The sequence below is a fragment of the Nicotiana tomentosiformis genome, chromosome 3, assembly GCF_000390325.3.
Source record: "Nicotiana tomentosiformis chromosome 3, ASM39032v3, whole genome shotgun sequence".
Classification (NCBI taxonomy): Eukaryota; Viridiplantae; Streptophyta; class Magnoliopsida; order Solanales; family Solanaceae; genus Nicotiana; species Nicotiana tomentosiformis.
Window position 1 is genome coordinate 93,112,821 of NC_090814.1, and position 23,884 is coordinate 93,136,704.

At 37.6% G+C, this 23,884-nt stretch overlaps 1 protein-coding gene across 2 annotated transcripts; it reads right to left on the minus strand.

The window, feature by feature from the left end:
* Positions 1-120: 120 nt before the first annotated feature.
* On the minus strand, positions 121-5,195 carry LOC104096977 (U-box domain-containing protein 44-like). Of its 2 annotated transcripts, none has more exons than XM_009603453.4 (5): positions 5,057-5,195; positions 3,410-4,773; positions 2,921-3,224; positions 1,870-2,357; positions 121-1,367 (listed from the first exon to the last, which is right to left on the minus strand). In XM_009603453.4, the coding sequence occupies exons 2-5, from the start codon at positions 4,640-4,642 to the stop codon at positions 372-374; spliced, it is 3,021 nt and encodes a 1,006-aa protein (XP_009601748.1). In that variant the 5' UTR covers positions 4,643-4,773; positions 5,057-5,195; the 3' UTR covers positions 121-371. The 2 variants fall into 2 exon arrangements, with proteins under 2 accessions (XP_009601748.1, XP_009601747.1); XM_009603452.4 differs by having other exon boundaries at positions 3,410-4,785.
* Between the last annotated feature and the right edge of the window lie 18,689 nt (positions 5,196-23,884).

Genomic DNA, 23,884 nt, shown 5'->3' on the forward strand with positions numbered 1-23,884 from the left:
AGTTTATACAGTGTATTTTCTTATAATGGTGTGCGGGTGGCAAAACCTGTTTAGCTCATCAACGAAGTTCTTATTTGAAAAGGAAAATACTGTCGCAGAACTAAGTAGAACTGTCGCAAATAACGGAAATTTCATCCCTTGATCTCCAGATCTGCTATTACAACATCACGCCAACAGGCCTAGCGGCAACCTTAAACATTACAAAGGCAAAGCTAGAATTCATATCTGACAGACCCCACTCTAAAATATGTGAGCACTAAACAGTTGTCAAAAATAAAATGGAAAAACAAATGGGATGAATGTGCTATAGTTCAGTGTAGATGATCTACTCGTCTCACGAGTATAGTGCTTTTCAAATATTTGAGCGTGCATTAGAAAAAGGAAGAGTGTCCAGGAAGTACATTTAAGTGAGCTAGAACTTTAGCAGCCAAAGATTTCATGTCACTTCTTCCATTCTGAGTGATTTCCACAAGTGGCATCTGCGCTAATATCCCATACTTTTCCTTCATTTCTATCATTCGAAATATCCTCTCCAAGGCCTTGAGAGATTTTTCTTGTAAAACGATAGATGATGAGCTCAACAATTTTATGATTGGAGCAATAACATTGGATTCTGCAAGTACCTTAGAACCATTCTGCAGTTGTGCACCTTCAATTATTGTCAAGATTGCATCTAAAGAAGCTTCAGCAGCTGCAGGATCTGATTCGTCTAGCACTTCTGCGAGGGGTCTGAGAGCATTAGCCTCTACAAGGCAGAATGTGGATTCAATGCTGCAAATTCCTAAGTGCACAGGACAGCTATGTGTCGGTGATGCAACACAACAGCTTAACATCCAATATTTTCTAACCGGCTTGCTCAGAATACACGAGCTTTCTGATAACTGCTTTAAACAAGTGGCTGCATTCTTTTTAGTCAAGGAACTGCCAGACGCTAGTAGGGATACCAAAAGAGTAATAACACCAGCTTCAGCAACTTGTTTTTGTGTTTCTGGATTTGTTGGAAGAGTAAAACGGCAAAGAGCTCCAGCAGCATTCTCTACAACTTCATTTCTTGGTAAAGCATGTTCATTTCTACCGCGTAAACAGTCTAAGATGACGTCAAGCGCCCCAGCATCAAGAAGGTGCTGAGACATTGAACAATATTGAGGAAGGTAGGAGATTATTCCCAACGCAGCAGCAGTCTCTTCTTCGTTATCCGAAGTTCTGATGATCCGCACCAAGTTCCCAATGCAGGTACTATTTACATGCTCTAAGAGAATATCATCATTGCCATCTTTTGTCAATAAATAGAAGAGTTTCACCGCATCAGCCCGTACCTTACGGTCATCAAGTTCACATAGGTAGACTAGTACCTTAATTGCGGAAATCTGACAATGAAACAATTATTGAAATGACAGCTAAAGTCAGAAATCAAATATGTTTATCTACATGAACTTCAAGATCTGACACTAGAGTGAAGTGTAATTAGTTGATTGTACAGGAGATGAAATGAAGAGCAATCATGAAATCATATCAGGAAATTAATACAAAAAGGAGATTTTCTTTACCTACTAGCAAGTAAGACAACAAAATCTTAGAGAAACTAAAGCATCAGGGCCAAAATGCTAACAACAGCTATACAATGTTTAAGCTTTTGGTAGTCCGTTAATTGCAAATTTTCTTTCCTATAACACAACCTGAACATATTTCTTTCCTAATGAGGATCATCAGTTTACAGTTTGAGTAAGTTAGATATCTTTAGAGGGAATTGTGTTTTCCCACTAGTTTATGACTCGGAGGAATGACTAGCTATAGTAAGTGTGAAAAATTATATCCGATTCTGCTAGCTTGTGCAAAAATATTGAAGATAATTTATCAGAATCTACATACCTGTCTCAGTTTAGTCCGGATATCAGAACCAGCAGGAGATTGGCACATTGCTTGAAAGATACGAAGAATGCTTTGTTGCATGTTAGATCCAGTCAACGATACAAGAGAAAAGAGTTTAAAAATATCGTCATGAGACTCCAACAGTGAAACCTGAACATCCTCTGATCTTTGCGAATTTGTTGACATGGCAAGTTGCATAATTGTTGCTGCAACATGTTCCCGTATTTCGTTTGACAAGGTGTGACAAAATAGTAGTTCAAATAGCAGGTCACTGACACCTTCCTTAACCATCAGCTGACCATTTTGTGTGACAGTTGAAAGGTTTTGAAGTGCTTTGACAGCAATACTTTTCATATCTGTATTGCTATGGGAGAGAAGTTCAAGAAGTGGCTTCAGCGCCCCATTTTCTATGAGGCACAGCTTAAGCTGGTCGCTCAACTCGATCTCTGACAAGGTTTTGGCCATGAACATACGCTTACTTTCAGTTCCTGCACCAATAATGAGGTAGACCTATAAATTACGGCTTCTGGAAGTAGTTTTGAATTCAAACAACCAATGATTACATCAACATAAAATCTGCCTTTTCAACTTCACCAACCATGAGCCATCTGTCACTTTATGGGTCTACCTGACATCAGGATATCATTCTTGGTTTCTGCCACATGCCATCCTATTTAACTTATTGGTTCATACCCTTATTAGATGTATTCTTGCATTAGTTCTTTATGTCGGCTTAATTTCCAAAATGGATGCGCTTACTCATCTAGACCGGTCAGATGCCTTGTGGTTGCAATGAATTGCAGACATCCTACGATCTCCAGAGCAGTTCCGAAATGCTTAACATAGTTTATTATTTATAGGTTAATTAGAAGCTAAAATAAAGTTCACTCAAAACAAAGTTCAGGCTTGGATCAAAAGAAGCTATCATCCAAAAGCACAAAAAAGGATGATTATAGCCTGAATTATGCAGTAACCTTGGGATCTTGAAAAATATCACTCAAAACAATATCATAAGTTTCAACTGTTAAGTATGATAGTGTTAAGCAAATACCTGAACATAGTTGTTGTAATAAGGGTGCACCATAATTTAATCTTGCCATCTCAATGACATTCTGATCAAGGAAAGAGAGATTCTTTAAAATCTCACTTGCATACTTTGCAACGGCAGAGTCATCACTATGCATGAAAGTAACAAGTAGAAGGATGCAACCCTGGACACTGCCCATCAAGTCCCGAACTATACTACTTCTCGATAGCTCCAAAAGCAGTTGCAAAGCCAATGTGCTTTCTTCAGGCTTGCGCGCAAGGGATCGCACCACCAATCCAATAGCATTATCTACTGTACCTATTCTTTCCTGCCAGCGCACCAGATAAAATAGCTTTAAGATCATTCAGAGGAGGTATCCATTTGATAACATTATTTGTTTGTGGGAATTGTGTGAGAGATAAGTAAATTTTGAAAAAATCCACACATAAGCGACCAGTTGTGTGTTCATTGCTACTTGGATCATATTATTGTGAAATGTACACTAAACTGTACCTTGCCTTCTTCACTATCCTTTGAGAGGGCGTAAAGTATCATTAAAGCAGACTTTCTTATTTCAGTATTATTTGCAGATAGAAGATCTATAGTAACTGGAATGTAATTTTCCATCACTATCCATTCTCTCTGCAACTCACTCCTTACACAAAACTCCAGCAACTTCTGCAAAGATTGAAGCACTTCTTCCTCATCGTTTGTCTGAATTTTCTGTTTTAGGGAAGCAATCGTGACCATGATGTTTCTGTTTTTCCATTCTTCAATTGACTGACGCAGCGTTTTATTGGACCTGAGATCTGATCTTTTCAAGGGATTTTTGGTCAAGGGGCACAGCTTATTGCCATCTGCTAACCACTTCTCAATCGCTGTCCTTTCAAATATCTGCCCGGAAGAAGTCTCCACCGGATCTTCCATGACATCTCCAGTAATCGGGCAATAAAATGATTGCAAAGGTTCTAATGGTTGCCTACCCAAAGAGTTCCTTTTAGTCAAGTAATTTGTCTGCTTTTCTTCTGCAGTTGTAAGCAAATCAGCCTTGCCAAGTAATATAATGATCTCTTCCATCCGTAATGTCTCAGCCAGGTTCTTCCCTTGTTCACTACTTTCAGTTTCTCTCTTGAATTCTTCAAATTCTTTCTTCAGTTGTGATTGCTCATTTGCTATTCCAACAGCTTTGGCAATACAAATGAGCAAATCATTTGCATAGGATCTATCGACATTCCTCTCTTGTATTCCTGATTCAATTTTCACTGAAACTTCCTCCTCCTTGGTAGAGACATCATACTTAGTATCCAGCATTTTCTTGCATAAATCTTTCAGCTGATCAGCGATTTCTGGTAAAATATTCAGAGGTTCCGTTGTCATTAGCAACAAAGTCTGAGTAATATCCCTAGTACTACTCTCAAAGAACTTGACAATCCTCCGACAGTTCAATAGGAGATAAATTTTGTTCCTATTTCTGCAGTCCAAAGCTAGTTGCTTAATCAATTCTATCTCCAGCTTGAGATCCTCAAAAGCAGGACTTAAGTTAGTGATTTTACTGGTTCCAGCCTTCGATAACTCTTTTAGGACCAATGCAATCTTCTCCAAGAAATTTGAAAATTTATTGAAATTTTCCTGCTGTACAACAACAGAATTTGCAGCATCCATTGTTTCAAATATAAGTTGAGTTATTTCAGTGACGAATCCTGAAGCTGCAACGTGAGAAACATCAGTGGACAGATCCTCTGGCATGATAACACACTTAGGAATGCAAAAGCAAAGGCAAATCCCTCAATCCTCCAGTATGCGAGCACGTTAGATAGCCAAACTTCAGCCCTTTCCAGGTACAATTATATCAAATATTGGATCGCTGTGTCGAGGTCCTACAGGAATGCCTGCATCAGTTTCCATCTTTACAACATCAATGCAAAATTTTCAACAGTGTCTCGGACAGTTGAATTTCAGCACTCAAACATCGATTTGTAAAACCACATATCACACATCTTCCTAGCTTAAAAGCCCAGTTTTCAAGATAATTAAAAATGTAAATGAACCTAGATGTAATTTAGCTGGTAAATAAAGTTTAATATCATATCAGTGCATTTAGGGAGGGAATTCAAGTTGCAAAGATACTGAAATACGTATTTACTAAGAACAGTTACGTACCTCTTTAAGGAAAAGTCTATTTATGTGCAGTTGATGCTCTTGAAGTTGTTTCGCTGAATTCTGGTTCTTCCAAAATTTGATTCCGACCTTCCAGAGTAGGCAAAGATGTGATGTAGAATTAATTAACAGGAGACATTTCTCTTTATGTGCTCTTTCCTCACTGCGCAAAGTCAAGTAAACGTCAACGGGAGAAGAAACACGGCAATTACCATGAATAGAAAGGTTCAGACTATGGATTGGCCCCTACAACCGGGGCCGGGCGCCAATTAGAAGGCACTACTTGCGTGTGTTTAACTGTCACGACCCAAAATACGCCGTAGGCCGTGATAACGCCTAACGCCACTGTCACGCAAACCAACGGTGATTAACCAACTTAGTTACTCATTTCATTATCTTTAAAATCATAAATCCAATTAAATAAATAGAGTGAAATCCGATACTCGTACAACACCCGTGATTTTTATTTACCAATTTCCGTATAAAGTATAAATTACAAGATAAAATGATAATAATTACGTGACTACAATAATGAACATCCACTAGGACCCCCAAAACCTGATGTTACAAGTGTATCAGCATCTACTAAGAGATAATAAAATACAATTTCTGTCTGGAATACAAGTTAGACAGGAGAATGTACGTAACTTTGATGGAGACTCTGTATGCTGCGGATCGTAACCTGAAAGCAGCTCACCATAAAGTCCCCGCAATAGCCGCGCCTCTACGCCCAAAAAACCAATATATATATATATATATACACACACACACACACACACACACACACACACACACACACACACACCTGCACAATAAGTGCAGAAGTGTAGCATGAGTACGTAAATCAACGCGTACCCAGTAAGTATCTAGCCTAACCCCGGAGAAGTAGTGACGAGGGGTCGACATCGACACTTACTAGTAGCCCAATATATCAAGCGCAATAGAAAGTAAACAAGTATGAGGCATGGTAAAAGTAAATGAACAATGTAAAGAGATATAGGTACGTGGTACGATCCTCCTCTGAACAGTAAATACAAGCTCTCAATTATTAGTCACCTCCTCAACCAGAGTATATATGTAGAATGATCCCCACCAGATAGATCGTCACAACTCACATCAGAAAAGCTCACGGATATGATGGCTTCTTGTCACATATTACGCACGACGCTGCCGAGGCGAACGACCCGATCCCATAAGAGTGTTTCATAAAGCTGCCGAGGCGATTGACCTGATCCCATAAGAGTATTTATAGAAATGCTGAGGCGAACAACCCAATCCCATAATAATGTGTACACTGTTGAGGGTCGAACGACACGAATCATAGATGCATCTATTATACTACCGAGGCGAATAACCCGCTCCCATAAGAGTGTGGTACATAATCCTGCCAAGGCGAACGATCCGATCCCATTAGAATAAGGAGCTTTAACAGGTCCTTGACCCCACTCATGAATAAACGTGTGAGTTATGAACTTTAAGAAAAGCATTGCGATGAAAACGCACAACGCGGGAGGAATTCATAAGGGAAGCACAAATTATTCCGCGTATTATCGAGCAACTCATCACATCTCTACAATAGCGAGTCTATCACCTCATGCAAGTCTAGTCTCACACCGTAACGCGAAATAAAGAAATTAAACGAGCAAAGATACTTAAATAGTACAATTATAGCATAGCGTGAACCTAAGTCTACCCGGACATAATCAGAAATTCTAGCATACGTACAGACACTCGTCACCTCATATGTGCGTAGCTCCCACAACATGTAGCACATAAGAACATAACATCTACGGGGTAAATTTCCCCTCACAGGGTTAGACATGAGACTTACCTCGCTCTGAAGTTCCATAACCGGCTTCAACGCCTCTCTAGCACCTTAAACCAATGCACATCGGTCCGAAACTAGTCAAATAATGTGCAAACCAATAAAAATGTACTCTAATACTCATAAATAATCAATTTATAACAATCCACAACTCCGCTTAAAAAGTCAATAAAGTCAACCCTCAGGCCCACGTACCCGGATTCCAAAAATATTTGAAGATAAAATATTCCCATAATATTACGAATTCAAATATGTGATTTATTCCTAATTCCATTTCCAAAATCATGGTCAAAATCCAGAAATACCAATTTCTAGGTTTCTTTCAAAATCTCACAATTTCTACTAATTTTCATGTTTAAATCTATATATAAGCCATGTATTTAATTCATAATGTGTAGGAATCTCTTACCTCAAAATTGATGATGAAAATGGCTCCTCCAAATCGCCCCAAAAATCGCCCAAGCAAGAGAGGAATGAGTGAAATGAGCAAAAATCCCGATTTAAAATAATTCTGCCCAGACCCATCCTCTTCGCGATCGCGAAGGCTAAAAATACTGCCTCCCAAAATTCCTCTATGCGTTCGTGACCAATGGGCCGTGTTCGCGAAGACTTCTGATCCCACTGCCTCGTGTTCGCGGAGTAAGCATCGCGTTCGTGGAGGCTTAACTGCTCTAGGCCCAACTCTCCTTCTTTCTACGCGTTCGCGACCTCCATGTCTCGTTCACATAGGTTGCCTCAGCTTCTCCTCCACGTTCGCGACCTCTGTGTCGCGTTCGCGATGAACAAATCCAGCAACTCCAAAAGTACTTCTTCACGAACGCGTGAATCCCTTCGCGTTCGCGAAGAACAAAACCAGACACCAGCAACCAGCAATAACAAATCATCCAAACTTAGTCCGAAACCATCCCGAAACATACCCGAGGCCCCGTCCAATCACACCAACCAGTTCTATAACACAACACGGACTTGGTTGAGGCCTCAAATCATACCAAACAACACCAAAACTACGAATCGACGATCGAAACCCTCTTTAAACTTTCAAACATTCAAACTTCGCCGAACGCGTCTTAATTACACTTAAACATCCTGGAATGATGCCAATTTTTGCGTGCAAGTCACAAATCACGATACGAACCTATTCTAAGGCTCTAAAGTCCAAACGGACATCGATAACACCAAAATTCATTTCAAATCAAACTTAAGAAATCCTTGAACTTTAAAAATGCCAACCTTCCACAACAAGCGCCGAAATATTCTCGGGCTGCCCGATACTCAACCCGAACATGCGCTTAAATCCGAAATCATCATACGAACCTATTGAAACCTTCAAATCCCGATTCTGAGGTCCTTTACTTAAAAATCAAACCATGGTCAACTCTTCCAACTTAAAGCTTCGAATTGAGAATTTTCCTTCCGAAACGACTCCGATTTTCCTGAATTTCAATTCCGACCACACGTACAAGTTATAAAATATGAAGTGAAGCTACTCAAGGCCTCAAACTGCCGAACGATGCGCTAGGTCTGAAAAATGACCGGCCGGGTTGTTATATTCTCCCCCACTTAAACATATGTTCGTCCTCGAACGTGCTAAGAACTGCTCTGGAGTTGTTCCAAAATCACTATTCAACACCTTGTGCACCTACTCGTGCCACCACAACCCAGGTGAGCACATTACCTCGAGCCAGACTAAAAATCCTCCTTATAACCTTAGCTAACAAGCCTTAGAACCAAATTCCAACATCCAAAATTCTCTACAAGACCTGATTCTAACATACGAACACCGTATTAATCTTCATACGCTGAACCCACACATGATCATGAACCCATGCTGACATCACACAACGCACCGCATAACTCATTTGCCCAAGGCAACCTCTTCCAAGCATAACAATTGCAAATTCACTGACCCGATGACCGTAGTATACCTCATAACACATATAAGCCCGGTTTCAATCCTCACAATAATGCAACGATGAAAGAGATGTACAGTAACTCATAACCACCCGTCAAATCAATAACTCACGGAGTTTCTCCGCTTGGCAAGAACCGTTACTTCATTCTGAACTGAATAGTGACACTTTCTCTTTAATACACCTTGCATAAATCCGCTCGCACTGATTTCAGGTCCAAAAAACTAGTCTCACCCAGTACAAGATGCTCCAACAATGAGCCACCTCAAACACTGAACAAAATCTCATATGACGCCATTAATGCGCCAACAAGCTACACTTGAATATGATACATAAGGAAGAGCGAACTCTGGAAAAGAACTACCCAGCCCGCGTAATGAATAAAACGGTCGAACAGATGCTATGAACCCTTCTTAGAGAATGAGAAACAAAATACACAAGAATAGATATAAGGAACCGTACTCAACATCTCACTGTTGCGGTGCGCAACCCGATCCAAACGTGACATTGTTGCAGCGCGCAACCTGATCTACACAACATACTCGTGGAGGAGTGCCACCCGATCCAAACAATATACCCGTGGTGGCGTGCCACCTGATCCACATATAACAATCACTAAGGAAACGCCCCTTTAGCCGAAATGCTTATACTTATGAAATGCTCGAATATCGATCACAAGCAGGCCAAGTGCATAATACAACCCTGGGGAGATGGATAGTGCCATACTCTACAAAAACCCAAGCACTACTAAGGTGCAATAAATGACCTGCATCTCGAGAGCCATCTTGCTCATATAACACTACAAGCTACACGAGATAACAACACATATGCGAATAATCAAGCCGTCTCACAACCCACGTGGCACAATACAGTATTACATGGTATAGATGACAACGGGAATAACATCCAACGCTCGAAGACTCCTCCGTAAATAGTGTTATGATGAATGAACACATCCGGCCTGACGTAGAGCACTCATTCACATTAGACACACCAATGGACCTCAAGCCGATTATGATCATACCATACTCGGCCAACAACCTTCCAAGGATCCACAATGGCCCCTATTCATGACACACACGAGCAGCCGTCCAATCCGGAACAAACTCCCACAGTCCATAACCAAAGGAATAGAGCACCTTTCAGGCATAAACTCTCACATTAGCGATAGTACCAAAATATTCATACTTGGTTTCAATCCTTAACAAACAAGTGAATAACATGTCACACTTATACAATTTCCCGTGGGATACACTCCCACGACCTTCCGCACCAGGAAACGAAGTTTGCACCTCCATACCTTCAACCGTACTAATTCTGCAAAGTGAATCAAGAATTCGCAAATCAATACACAATGCCTCATACACAGGACACCGTTCCCAGGTGACACCAAGATAATGCCAGCTTACTCTAAACATCTGAAGTCTTCCCCCGCTCCTCCGAGCTCGTGACACTATTATCAACACCAAACCTCGACCTTGGTCCTCAACTTCCAAATTTCCATACCGCCCGCTGCACTTACCATGCCGCTACACGAGAGTACAAGAATTCATCATAACCCCTGAACTACTAGTAGAATAACCACTTCATTGGCTAGAAACCTTTCACTTAACTCATTTCAGAATAACCATTGCAGCACACAACTGAATTCTCATAACCGCAGAAAACACAAACCTCAAGTTGTGGTCTAAACTGCCATAACTCTCCTGTATCTATTTACACATAACATGCCATCATAATCAAATACCTCCCAATCAATCAAATTATGGTGGCTGTCAATCCCGCACATACCACCACGAATCACCTGTATAATAAGACCTACCGAAGGAACTTATCATTTACACAACCATGCTGATTCAACCTATCACTAACTAACCCAACTTCCTCCAATTTACTCTTGACTTGCCTTTGAAATAATAATAGCTCCCTTCAAATGCATAACAGACCTCAAACGACACTCATCCTGAGTGACCCCAAATCACGAGGCCACGTCGTCTCACCATCCGTAAGCCATTTTATACCCTCTTCATGCACTCAATAGTATCTCCAATTGATACACCGCAATGATTAGATCTTCTGCGAATATGAATTTATTTCTCTCACTTCTCTAACACCGCACCGTAGACCTGATGATAACTGTCACGACCCAAACCGATGGGCCATGACGAGTGCTCGAGCCTACTTGTCGAACATCCCTAAGCATACTTCTAAGATAAAACATGAAATAAGTGTAGGACATGCATAATGTCTGACAGTAAACTACTGAATTATGTGAATAACATACGCGAGAAAACATGCCCAAACTACATATGTACATATATATACGGAATACAGTGGGGCGAGCCGACAAGGCTACAAATTATCCGACTATACATGACTGTCTATATACCTCTAATAGAGTGTAAAATTGTATAAAGGACGGCACTGGGCCCCGTCATACCCATATATATATACAAAAATATCGTACCAAAACTCAAAAGCAGCTCCGGATCAAATGGAGCACACCAACTCTCGCTGAGCAAGGATCCTAAGAAGGGGGATCGTCAACCTGTCTACCTGCACCTGCGAGCATGAAACGTAGACCCCAAGAAATAGGGGAATCAATACGAATAATGTACCGAGTATGTAAGGCATGAAAATCAGTACATAGAAGACATAAAAAGAAATATGGAATAAAGGTCTCAACCTGTAAGTCTGAATAGTTGTGTGAATCATGAAACATTTATAATGTCATGCACATGCGTACAAATGTCATATCATGTATAGGTATATGCGTACATAACGTCATCAAGCCTCTGAGGGCATCTCATCATATCATCTCGGCCTTAGTGGGCGAATTCATCAACGTATACTAACTAATCAGGTGGTGGTGTGTATATAACGTCGTAACCTTTCTCCATACCCCATATACATACATATACATATATATATATATATATATATATATATATATATATATATATATATATATATATATATAACGCCATCTGGTCATGGGTCAATGTACATGAACAAACGATTTTCTAAATATCACGAAATAACTTTATCAACTTACGTATTTTCTAAAACCCATGAACAGACGATTTAATAATAATACACATGAGGAATCAACAACATAGGCACCCCTAGTGCTTCTATGAATAGAGGCATTTATGAAAGTTGTGCGTTTGCTAGTTTCATTTGTACCGTATGGATCATGCTAAAATAAAAGAAGGGATAGCCTTAACATATCTTGTATATACTTCCCAACCTCAAGCTATACAAATGTCGTGGCTCCTTATTCTACAATATGAGAAATTATACTATCGTTATCATTTAAGAGTCGTAGCTATTATATATCGATCACAATCTATTTTACGGTAAAACAGACAACATCTCCCCTATTTATATGATTCCCCACAAGTTACAACAACCACCAAATAGCCCAAGCAACATTAACAATAATACTTATGTTATTATACCAACAACAACAATACAATATCAATAACCAATCACCACCCATTCAGCCCCTTCAAAAATGCAAGAGCAACTCCCACATTCTAATAAAACAATATCCAATACTAGTCCACAACTTCTAGTTACTACTCCATATGGTTTCATGAAGATAATACTTATAACACTTATACAAGCTCACACACATGAAGAAAGGGGGATTTCTTACCTTAGATGTCCAAGAACAACTCATATTCCAACTTTAATTCAGCTAGAACTTTCCATGAACAATTCTTGCTCCTCCATACATGACAAAAAAACGTTGCTTGTGCATAGGGTTTAATTGAGCAAAGTGAAGCTTCAAGTTGCTGGAGGGTTTTCGTTTTCTTCCTTGCTTCAAAAGAATTCCCAAAGTAAAGAACAATTCTCAAAGTGGAGAAAAACTCTTCTCCAAGTGAAATAATAGGTTGGAAACGTTTATCTTGTTCAAGAGAATATCCAAAATAGTGCATGAACCCTTCTAAGGTCAACTAAGATTTCTACACATGTTCATGAGAAACTTTCCAAGCCAAATGAGGCTCTCAAGTGTTGGAACATTTTTGTTGTGAATAGAAATCAGCAACCTAATCAATCTCAAGTTGTATAATTACTTTATGTACTATGGGCCCACATATAGATATATATGCTTTGTATGGCTCATATACTTGTTCATCAAGGTGATGACAAGCAAATAGCTCATTAAATGTGGTGGTGAAGCAAGCATCTCATTTTCATTCCTTTGTTTTTATATATATATATATATATATATATATATATATATATATATATATATATATATATATATATATATATATATATATATATATATAATTAATATGGCCATGTATAGTAATGTAAAATATGCGTGCTTGAAATAATATTGGCACACTACTTCTCGAACATTGTCGAAGCGCATTTTCTTTGATTCGTTTAACTTCTAACTTCTAATACTTATTAACCACTCTTATACGCCCTTATAAAACCTAAGTCCAATAGGATTAACTTCTTATCCTCTCAAAGATAATCTTTTCTCGAATTTACGTTGACTAACTTACGAAACGAAACTTTAACGTATGAAAAAGCGAAATGTAACATTCTTCCCCCCTTAGAAAGATTCGTCCTCGAATGTTTAACTCCCCGAGATCAATATAAATTTTGGCAGAGTCTCCTTTGTAACAATACCACTACCAACCCTTCCCGTAGCAAACCCAATAACACAATGACACATAAGGTCACAATCATCAATAATGAGAATGGCTTCACACAACCAATGGAGGTAACTAACATAAGAATCCATACACGCACCTAAAGGTTGTGATGTCTTGGTCTGATCCTCCTCTGGAAGCAGAAATAAGTGAGGATACCATACCTAGACTCCTTGTCTTTTTCAGCTTCCCAAGTCATCTCTTCCACATTATTGTTTCTCCAAAGTACTTTAACCGAAGCTACGTCTTTAGTCCTCAATCTCTGAACCTGTCTATATAGTATAGCAATGGGAGCTTCCACATATAATAACTGCTCTGTGACCTGAACATCATCAATTGACACGATTCTAGAAGGATCTCCGATACACTTACGGAGCATAGACACATGAAAGACTAGATGTACAGACTCCAAGTCAGAAGGCAAGTCTAACTCATATGCTACCTGGCTTACCTTGCATATGATCTTATATGGTCCAATGTACCAAGGGCTAAGTTTTCCTTTCTTACCGAACCTCATAACGCCTTTCATCGATGATACCTTTAGGAATACCCAGTCGTCAATCTGAAACTCCAAGTCTCGTCGTCGATTATCCGCATAAGACTTCTGACAGGTTTGAGCTGCTAATAGCCTTTCCTGTATAAGCTTAATCTTCCCGATTGCTTGTTGTACCAACTCTGGTCCTACTAACTTAGTTTCCCCAACATCAAACCATCCGATAGGTGACCTACACTTCCGTCCGTAAAGAACTTCTTATGGAGCCATCTGAATACTAGAATGATAGCTATTATTATACGCAAACTCAACAAGAGGAAGATGATCATCCTAGCTACCCTTGAAGTCTATCATACAAGTCGGTAACATATCCTCAAGTGTCTGAATAGTACGCTCAGCCTGTCCGTCTGTCTGGGGATGAAATGTTGTACTAAGATTTACCTGAATCCCTAATCCTTTTTGGAAGGACCTCCAGAATTTAGCTGTAAACTGAGCACCTCTATCCGAGATAATAGATATAGGGACACCATGAAGTCATACTATCTCCTTAATGTAAAGCCTTGCATAATCCTCTGCTGAATATGTAGTCCTAACATGCCGAAAATTGGCTGATTTTATAAGTCTATCAACAATCACCCATATAGAATCGAACTTACGCTGGGTACGAGGTAAGCCTATGATAAAATCCATATTAATTACTTCCCACTTCCAAGTCGGAATCTCTATAGCCTGCAATAATCCACCGGGTTTTTGATGCTCAATCTTAACCTGCTGGCAGTTAGGGCATTGAGCAACAAACTCCGCTATATCCTTTTTTATTCCATCCTGCCAATATATTTCCCTGATATCATGATACATATTTGTTGCTCATGGATGAACATAATAACGAGAATAGTGAGTCTCTCCCATAACCTGCCAGCGCAGCCTTGCAACATTAGGGACACATAATCGTCCTCGATATCTGAGGACCCCATCTCCTGTAATCTCAAATGGTGTCTTCTTTTTCTGAGGGGTTGTATCTCTGTAATGAGCTAACACATGATCCTTATACTGGTGTCCCTTCACTTTAGTTACTAGAGAGGATGTCGTCGTATCCTGAATAATAACTCCGATATCACCTGAGTCCTATAATCGAACTCCAAGACTAGCTAGCTGATGACTCTCATGGACTATCCCACTCTTCTCTGGCTATAAATATGACAGGCTACCCATAAATTTATGACTGAGCGCGTCGGCTACTACATTCGCCTTTCCTGGATGGTATAAAATATCAACGTCATAGTCTTTCAGTAGCTCTAACCATCTCCTGTGGCGTAAATTCAATTCCTTTTGCTTGAAGATATACTGAAGGCTCTTATGATCCGTATAGATATCAACATGAATGCCATACAAATAGTGCCTCCACATCTTTAGTGCATGAATCACCACGGCTAACTCTAAATCATGAGTCGGGTAATTCTTCTCGTGCTTTCTTAGTTGTCTAGAAGCATAAGCTACAACCTTACCATGCTGCATCAGTATACAACCCAATCCAATGCCTGAAGTGTCATAATAGATAGCATAACCATCGGTTCCCTCTGGGAGTGTTAGAACCGGTGCTGAAGTTAATATGTTTCAATGCTTGGAAACTCTGCTGGAAGCATCAGTCCATTGAAACTTAGATCCCTTATGAGTCAGCTTTGTCAATGGTGCTGAAAGAGAAGAAAATCCCTCTACGAATCTCCTGTAATAACCTACCAAACCGAGGAGGCTACGAACCTCCGTTGGTGTCGTGGGTCTAGGCCAAGTCTTCACCACCTCAATCTTTTGGGTATCAACCCGAATACCCTCACCTGAAATAATATGCCCAAGGAAAGCTACAGAATTCAACTAGAATTCACATTTAGAGAGTTTTGCATACAACTTCTCTTTTTATAGAACTCTGAGCACTGTACGCAAATGATCTGCATGCTCAGCCTCTGAACGGGAGCAAACCAACATATCATCGATAAATACAATCACGAACAGATCTAAAAAGGGTCCGAGCACACGGTTCATCAAGTCCATGAATACTGCTGGGGCGTTGGTCAAACCGAATGACATAACACGAAACTCAAAGTGCCCATATCTGGTCCTGGATGCTGTCTTCGGAATATATTTCTCCTTAACCCTTACCTGATGGTACCTAGACCTCAAGTCTATCTTTGAAAAATACTTGGCACCCTGCAACTGATCAAATAAACCATTAATCCTCGGGAGCGGGTACTTATTCTTGATCGTCACCTTATTCAACTGCCTGTAATCAATACACATTCGTAAGGAACCATCTTTCTTCCTCACAAATAACACAGGTGCTCCCCACAGTGATGTACTAGGTTTAATAAAGCCTTTTTCAAGCAAATCCCTTAGTTGTTCTTTCAACTCTCTCAGCTCTGCAGGTGACATTATATAAGGAGGAATAGATATCGGCTGAGTATCTAGTAATATGTCGATAACAAACTCAATCTCTCGCTCTGGCGGAAGACCCAGAAGCTCATCGGGAAAAATATCAGAAAACTCATTAACCACAGGGTTAGTCTGAACGGTTGGTGACTCTACTTTCACATCTGGAACCCGAACTAAGTGATAAATATAGCCCTTTCTAATCATCTTCCCTGCCTTGAAATAGGAAATAAACCTACCTCTCGGCGACGCCGTATTACCTTTCCACTCCAAAACAGGCTCCCCTGGAAACTGGAACTGAACCATCTTTGATCTACAATCAACGTTAGCATAACACGAAGCCAACCGATCCATACCCATTATAACATCAAATTCTACCATATCTAACTCAATCAGGTCTGCTACTGTAGAACGACTATGAACTATTACTATATAGTCTCTATATACCTGTCTAGCTATCACTAGATCCCCAACAGGTGTGGACACCTCAAAAGGTTTAATCAACTCAGGTACTATCCCAAACTTACTAGCAACTAAGGGTGGCAAGTGGGCCGGTCCAGGCCCGGGACCGGCGGGCCAAACAGGCTAAACGGGCCAGGACCGTTTGGCCCGGTTTTAGCAGGCCTGGGCCGGTCTCGTGGGTCGGTCCTATGATTTGGGCCCGCCAGGCCCGGGACCGGCCCGGTCCCTTAGCGGGCCAAATGGTCCCAACGACTATTTTAAAAAAAAAAAATTAAAAAAATAAAATAAAATATATAGCCGTTGGGCTGTCAAAAATAGCCGTTGGCTATTTATAAAATAGCCATTTAACCCCCCCAACTTTTTTTTTATCCCAAACTTTGTATAATTACACTTTTTCCCTATTTTCAACTATAAATACCCCATCATTCTTTCATTTTTCTTACAAAATCATCAATCTATCACAATCTCTCTCTAATTTTCTTCTATAATTGCTACTATTGCTTACTTTATTGTTACAATTTGTGAAATAATTGTGAAGTTATTGAATTGAAGTCTTCAACGATAATCAATTTTCAACAAGTTGTTCGTCAATTCGGTAAACTCGTTCCAACTCTTAAGTTTTAATATTATAATTTTATTTGTGTTTATTTATTTTCTATTACTTTATTAATTAAGATGGCTTCCTTAAAAAAACTTTTTGGTAAAAATAAGGGAAAATCCAAGAGTGACGAATGTAGTGCTCAATCTGTTCCTCCCCCACTGCCCCGGGCTCCCCGAACCAAACTCCATATACGTCCTACACCTGCTATTCTTGATAGCGATAATAGTTTATTACAATTTACTGAAAGTCAATTTTGCCATAATATTAGATCTGGTGAATACTTAGACCATAAATTAATGAATGCTCTTTATTATAATCCAACTATTGATGAAAATGATGACGGGGAAATAGATTTTGATGAAACTCAACCGGATGATGATACACCAACTAGTCCTGCTCCTGATGTTAACCTAACTAATGGTAACCCTACTAATCCAAATGATGCGCCATTTGATACTCCTGTTACTACCCCTACTTTTTCTAGACAACCTAGCAAACGGACGGAAACATCTCCCGTTTGGCCATTTTTTACTCAACTAATTTCAGAAAATAAGGCTAAGTGTAAAACTTGTGGCACGAAGTTAGTTTTTAAATATTTTGGATCGCGTGGGGGGGGGAGGGGGGGAACTTTGGCTAGACACATAATGAAACACCCTCAAGATAAAGTGAGATATCTTCGTCTGAAAGCTTTGGCCGAGGGGAAAAGTCTACCTACTCCTAGTCAGGTTAACCCTAGTACCGGTTCAAATCAATTTCAACCGGGAATTAACACTGTTACCGGTGGTATTTTATATTATGATCCAAAAAACGATCGGGAAGAATTGGCAAAAATGGTAACTGTTATATGTTTACCCTATAGTTTTCCTTCTGATCCTAACTTTGTGCATTATATTAGAAATTATTTTAATCCTACTTATAAAGGTTTTTCTCGCACAACCGTAAAGAGCGATCTTTATAAATATAAACATGAATATGAACAATATTTGCGCTATTTATTTACTCATATAAATTGTCGTATTGCTATTACAACTGATATTGGTAGAAGTGGTAACGATTGTGATTACCTTACTGTTACCAGTCATTGGATTGATGAGGACTGGATAATGCAAAAGCGCATTATTTCTTATAGAATAATTAATTCACGTCACACAGGGCAGTTTATTGCTAGCATAGTTACAGATATTTGTAGATATTTTTGCATTAATGATAAAATAATATCAATTTCAATAGATAATGCTACTAGTAACACAAATGCTATAGCCTTGCTTACCACTACGCTAAATCCTACATTTAGTGATATTTTTCATGTTAGATGTATTTGTCATATTTACCATTTAATTGTGGGTGATGGTATGCGAATTTTAAATATTAAAATTGAAAAGGTTAAAATGGCTCTTAACTGGCTTTTTTATTCAAACCGTAGAAGTAGACTTAGAGAATATTTTAAAAGATGCGATGAATTTGGCCTAAGAGAAATAAAGGTTCCTAAACCTTGTCCAACTAGATGGAATTACATGTATGAAAGTTTGGTTGTTGCATATGAATATAGAAACCCCATAAACTCAACATTTAATGCACATGTAAGTGGTGATGATGAGCACCTTACAAATAGGGATTGGGCTAATGTTAAAATACTTGTAGAATTTTTAGAAAAATTTCATATTGCTACAAATAAATTTTCTGGGCAATATTATCCTACTATTTCTAACTGTTTAGTTTATATTGCAGAACTTGCAAATTTGTTTGCTCATTTTTCAGAGGGTGGGAAAATTTATAAACTTGCTATTGATTCTATGAGAAAAAAGTTTAAAAAATATTTTTTCCCTATTCCCCTTATTTATGGTGTTTCTACTTTGTTAAATCCTTGTATGAAATTATGAGGTCCTCATTTTTGGTATGAAACTGTTTATAATGGTTTAGCGCTTAAAGATGAGGAATTGTCTCAACTTCCGGAAACAATAGCCTCAATTAGAATAAATGCTCAAACTATTTTTAATACTTATCAAGTTGCATTAAATCATGCTAAACCAAATGTTCCAACTCATTCTTCTTCTGATTCTCAATCATCTAAAAGAACTGCGGGAGTAAGAGCACTTAGTGCTTGGGCGGGGTTTAGGGGTTCTCAAGGTTCTAGTAGTAGTGATTTTTCACAACTAAATGAGCTTGAAGTTTATTTGTCGCAGGGAATTGAGGAAGTGAATCCCGACGATTCCTTTAATCTTTTGGAATGGTGGAAGGACAAAGAAAAATACTTTCCGGTTCTTTCAAGGATGGCCCGAGATATTTTAACTATTCAAGCTTCAACAGTGGCATCAGAGAGCGCTTTCAGTCAAGCAAGACTTTAACTCGGTGATTATAGAGCGTCTATGAGGGAGAGTTTGGAAAAATCAGTACTTTTCAGAGATTGGATCCGGTCGGAAAGAAGAAATTTTGGACTTGCTGAATCACAACCAGATGAAGACGAAGCTTACGAAGAAATGCTAGCTGAACTTGTGGAGGATGTTGCTTCGCCCGGAAGTGGCGATGACCAAGCAACTTTTCTGCCACCACCAACGGAAATTCCTCCGGACCTTGATAGATTTATGAAATTTGTAAGAGATACCATGTAACTTGTATGAACAAAAATTAGTATGTATTATGTAACTTATATTTTGGCACATCTTGACTAGTTTCTTTTTCTTCTCAATGGTGGTATTAGCACCTTGTTGTGCTCATTCCATAGGGGGATGAAGACTAAGAAAGATATTGCCATATTTTTTAATGCTATAATAAAATTACAAGGCATATCTCTTTACAATATTTTTTTGTCTCGAATATAGCTTATATATATATATATATACATCTTATATCGATATACTATATATACATCTTATATACTATATTATATATATATATATATATATATATATATATATATATATCTTATATATACATCTTATATATATACTATACTATATATACATCTTATATACTATATATATACTATACTATATATACATCTTATATATAGTATATAAGATGTATATATAGCTTATCGAATATAGCTTATATATATATATATATACATCTTATATCGATATACTATATATACATCTTATATATTATATACATTTAATATATATATACTATACTATATATATAGTATATATATAGTATATAAGATGTATATATAGCTTATCGAATATAGCTTATATATATATATATACATCTTATATCGATATACTATATATATATTTAATATATATACTATACTATATATACATCTTATATATAGTATATAAGATGTATATTTTAATACTCAACCCAATCTGCAATTATCTTTATCTGATATTAATATACTTGATGCATTAACATTAAATGTGAAAATGCATGGTTATAATTATGCGCCTGGTTCTAAACTTATATGTTTATCGTATAGGATTTATTTTAAATTACTATCTACGTTAAACCCCAGATGTAGATTATATGATACATCTGATCAGACAATTTTAGTGGAAACGAATTTTGCAAAGTCTAAGGTCACCACGAGGAGACCTATTAAGTGGGAGGAAATTAATTTTCCAACTACATGGACTTTGAATTCGGTTATATCCCCCAGTCAGATAACTGATGCTGTTAGTAATACTGAGTATTCTCATATTACTCAAAATCCGGATGGTAGGATTTGCATTCAGTTTGACGATAATAGTTTCACTTATAGTAGACAGTCATTTTTCTAATAATAGACTGTTACCTACTATTAGTTATAATTATAATAGACATTCTTTCACAAATCGTAGACTGTTACCTGATATTCAACATATTTCTCCTGTTGAACCAGTCTATGGACCAGCTAGAAATCATGCTGCATCTTTACACACAATTTCTACTAAAGTAGGTGATAAGCCAGTTGAAAGGGTTAAGATTAACCCCAAGACAAATATTGTTCAGGATAATGATAATATTTCTGATAAGGATATTCCTTCTGCGTCTGAGATGGATTTTTCTTTGAATGGTGTTTAAATGATTCCACACCAAATTAATTTTAGTCCAGGGTCACAAGCTAGAGATTATATTCAAAAAGAATTTTTCAGTGATAAATGGAACAAGTTTAAAACTTGGTTTTTTGATACTTATAGTAAAGAGGATTTGAACAATATTTCTCAAGAATTTTATAAAACTTGTGCTTTACATAATCAAATTATGCATTTTGTTCCTTGGTTTATAACCACTTATTTATCACTTTTTATAAAAGTTTTAGAAAGATCTTATAAAGATGGGATTGGCAATATTGCTAAAGCCATTTACCTTCCTCAAGCACCTTTTGTTTTACCTAATAATACATGTATTACTTTTACTGCATTTCAAAAATTTATTGATGAAGATGTTGCTGCAGTCAGCATAGCAGAAATTAATAAATTAATTTCTCAAAATAATTATTTAAGCTTATATGTCAAAGTTTTGGGAGAACATATTAGTTTTCTTGATAAAAAATTTGATAATTTAACTGTTTTGATAAAAGAAATGAGTACTAGCAAGAAGATGACTGATATTGCCTCTACTTTAGGAAGCAAATCAGAACCTCAAATTGTTGTTACTCATATTCAAAGACCCCCTGATATTCAGGATTTTAAATTTAAATCTTTTGATAACTTAGAGGAACTTCTTGATAAAAAGTTATCCGGTTTGAATATCAAACCCATTGATTTATCAAATGATTTTGCTGATAAATTAGATTCTACTTTTGACTATAAAAGTGTTTTGTCAGAGTTTAATAAACTCAGAAGTTACCCAAAAAAGAATAGTAAGTTTGCAGATAGCAGATACGCTGATAAACCCAGAATGCAAACTTATTATTACAATCGTCCTACTCCTCAAGATGTTTTAATAGAGGAACGTGATTGGAATCAGACTAATACGTCTTACAGTGGTTCCGAAATTTACGAATGGAATCTTGATGGATTGACTGATAGACAATTGACTATTCTTGTACATAGAATGCTTATGTATGCAACTATCTGTAAAAGTATGAAAAATACAGATAGAAATATTTGCAGAATGATTGTTGCAGGTTTTACTGGCCAACTTCGTGGTTGGTGGGACAATTATTTGACTATAGAAGAAAGAGCAATGGTTATTAATGCTCAAGCTACTGACAAAGGAGTTGATAACTTAGGCATCGCCCTAGTGGCAAATAGAGAAGATGCCGTTTATACCCTTATTCTTACTATATTAGAACACTTTAATGGTAGATTTACCAACCAGAATGAGACTGTTCGTACTCTCCTTAATAGCCTTAGATGTAATACTTTAAGTGAGTTTAGATGGTATAAAGACACTTTTATGAGTAGAGTGATGGAACTACCAGAAAATAAGCTTGAACATTGGAAAGCTAAGTTTATAGATGGCCTTCCCTCTTTATTTGCTGAAAGAGTTAGAAAGATTTTAAGAGGTAGTTATGGTGAAATTCCGTACAGAGACTATACCTATGGTAAGTTGATAGGAATTTGCACACAGGAAGGGTTAAACCTGTGCAATGAATTAAGATTGTGCAATGAATTAAGATTGTCAATGAATTAGGGGACTTTTGCACCCAGTTCGGTTTACCCGAGACTTCTACTCATAGGAAGAAGAAACATAAGTATCATAGATACCCCAACCAAGACAGTCCTTATAGGAGAAAGAGATCTAGATATAGATCCAAAGAAAAACGAGAAGCTAAGAAAGTCCATCGTAAGGCTACTAGATTTACCAAAAATAGGTCTAAGAGAGACCTAGCTGACATTAAGTGTTATAAGTGTGGTAAATTTGGCCATATAGCTCCGAATTGTAAGCTTCAAAAGCTGAAAATCTTAGGACTAGACGAGGAATTATGTGATAAGGTTTATGGTTTGTTATACACTTCTGGATCAGAATCTGATTATTATTCTGAGTCAGAATCCGAAACTGAAATAGATTTGCTTGATTTATCTGATAGTGATAAAAATATTGATAATACTTGTACAACTTGCAAAGGTGATACATGTACTTGTAATGATGATGAATTTTATAAATTGCAATCACAGTTTCAAGATTTGAACATGAAAACTATTACATCTGATAATGTAATAGAACGTTAAAAAGAAGTTACTGATGAAAAACTTCATAAAAAAATATTAATTTGGCTGCTAGTTCAAGTTCTAATTCAAGTTCTAGTTTTGCAAAACCTTTTGAAAAAGAATTTGAATATTCCCCGCCTTATTCTTTACTGGAGGTTAATAACCGTCTTTTAAATAAAAATACAACTCCAGCAAGAGATTCTTCTTTCGATGATTTAAAAATTGAAGTTGAGAACTTGAAATGAGAGATTAAATCTCTTAAACAAAATCAAATGATTTATGATCATAGGATTACTCAGATTGAGAAAACTAATTCTCCAGTTGAGAAACCTAATGATAAAAACAAAGGTATTTTTGAAAATGATA

Excerpts from the sequence above, each read along its gene's own strand:
- LOC104096977 (XM_009603453.4), bottom strand. The coding sequence starts at position 4,642 with ATGCCAGAGGATCTGTCCACTGATGTTTCTCACGTTGCAGCTTCAGGA. Across the intron at positions 2,358-2,920 it reads ATTACAACAACTATGTTCAG|GAACTGAAAGTAAGCGTATG; the intron begins GTATTTGCTTAA and ends TTATTGGTGCAG. Across the intron at positions 1,368-1,869 it reads TCCGGACTAAACTGAGACAG|ATTTCCGCAATTAAGGTACT; the intron begins GTATGTAGATTC and ends TTTCATTGTCAG.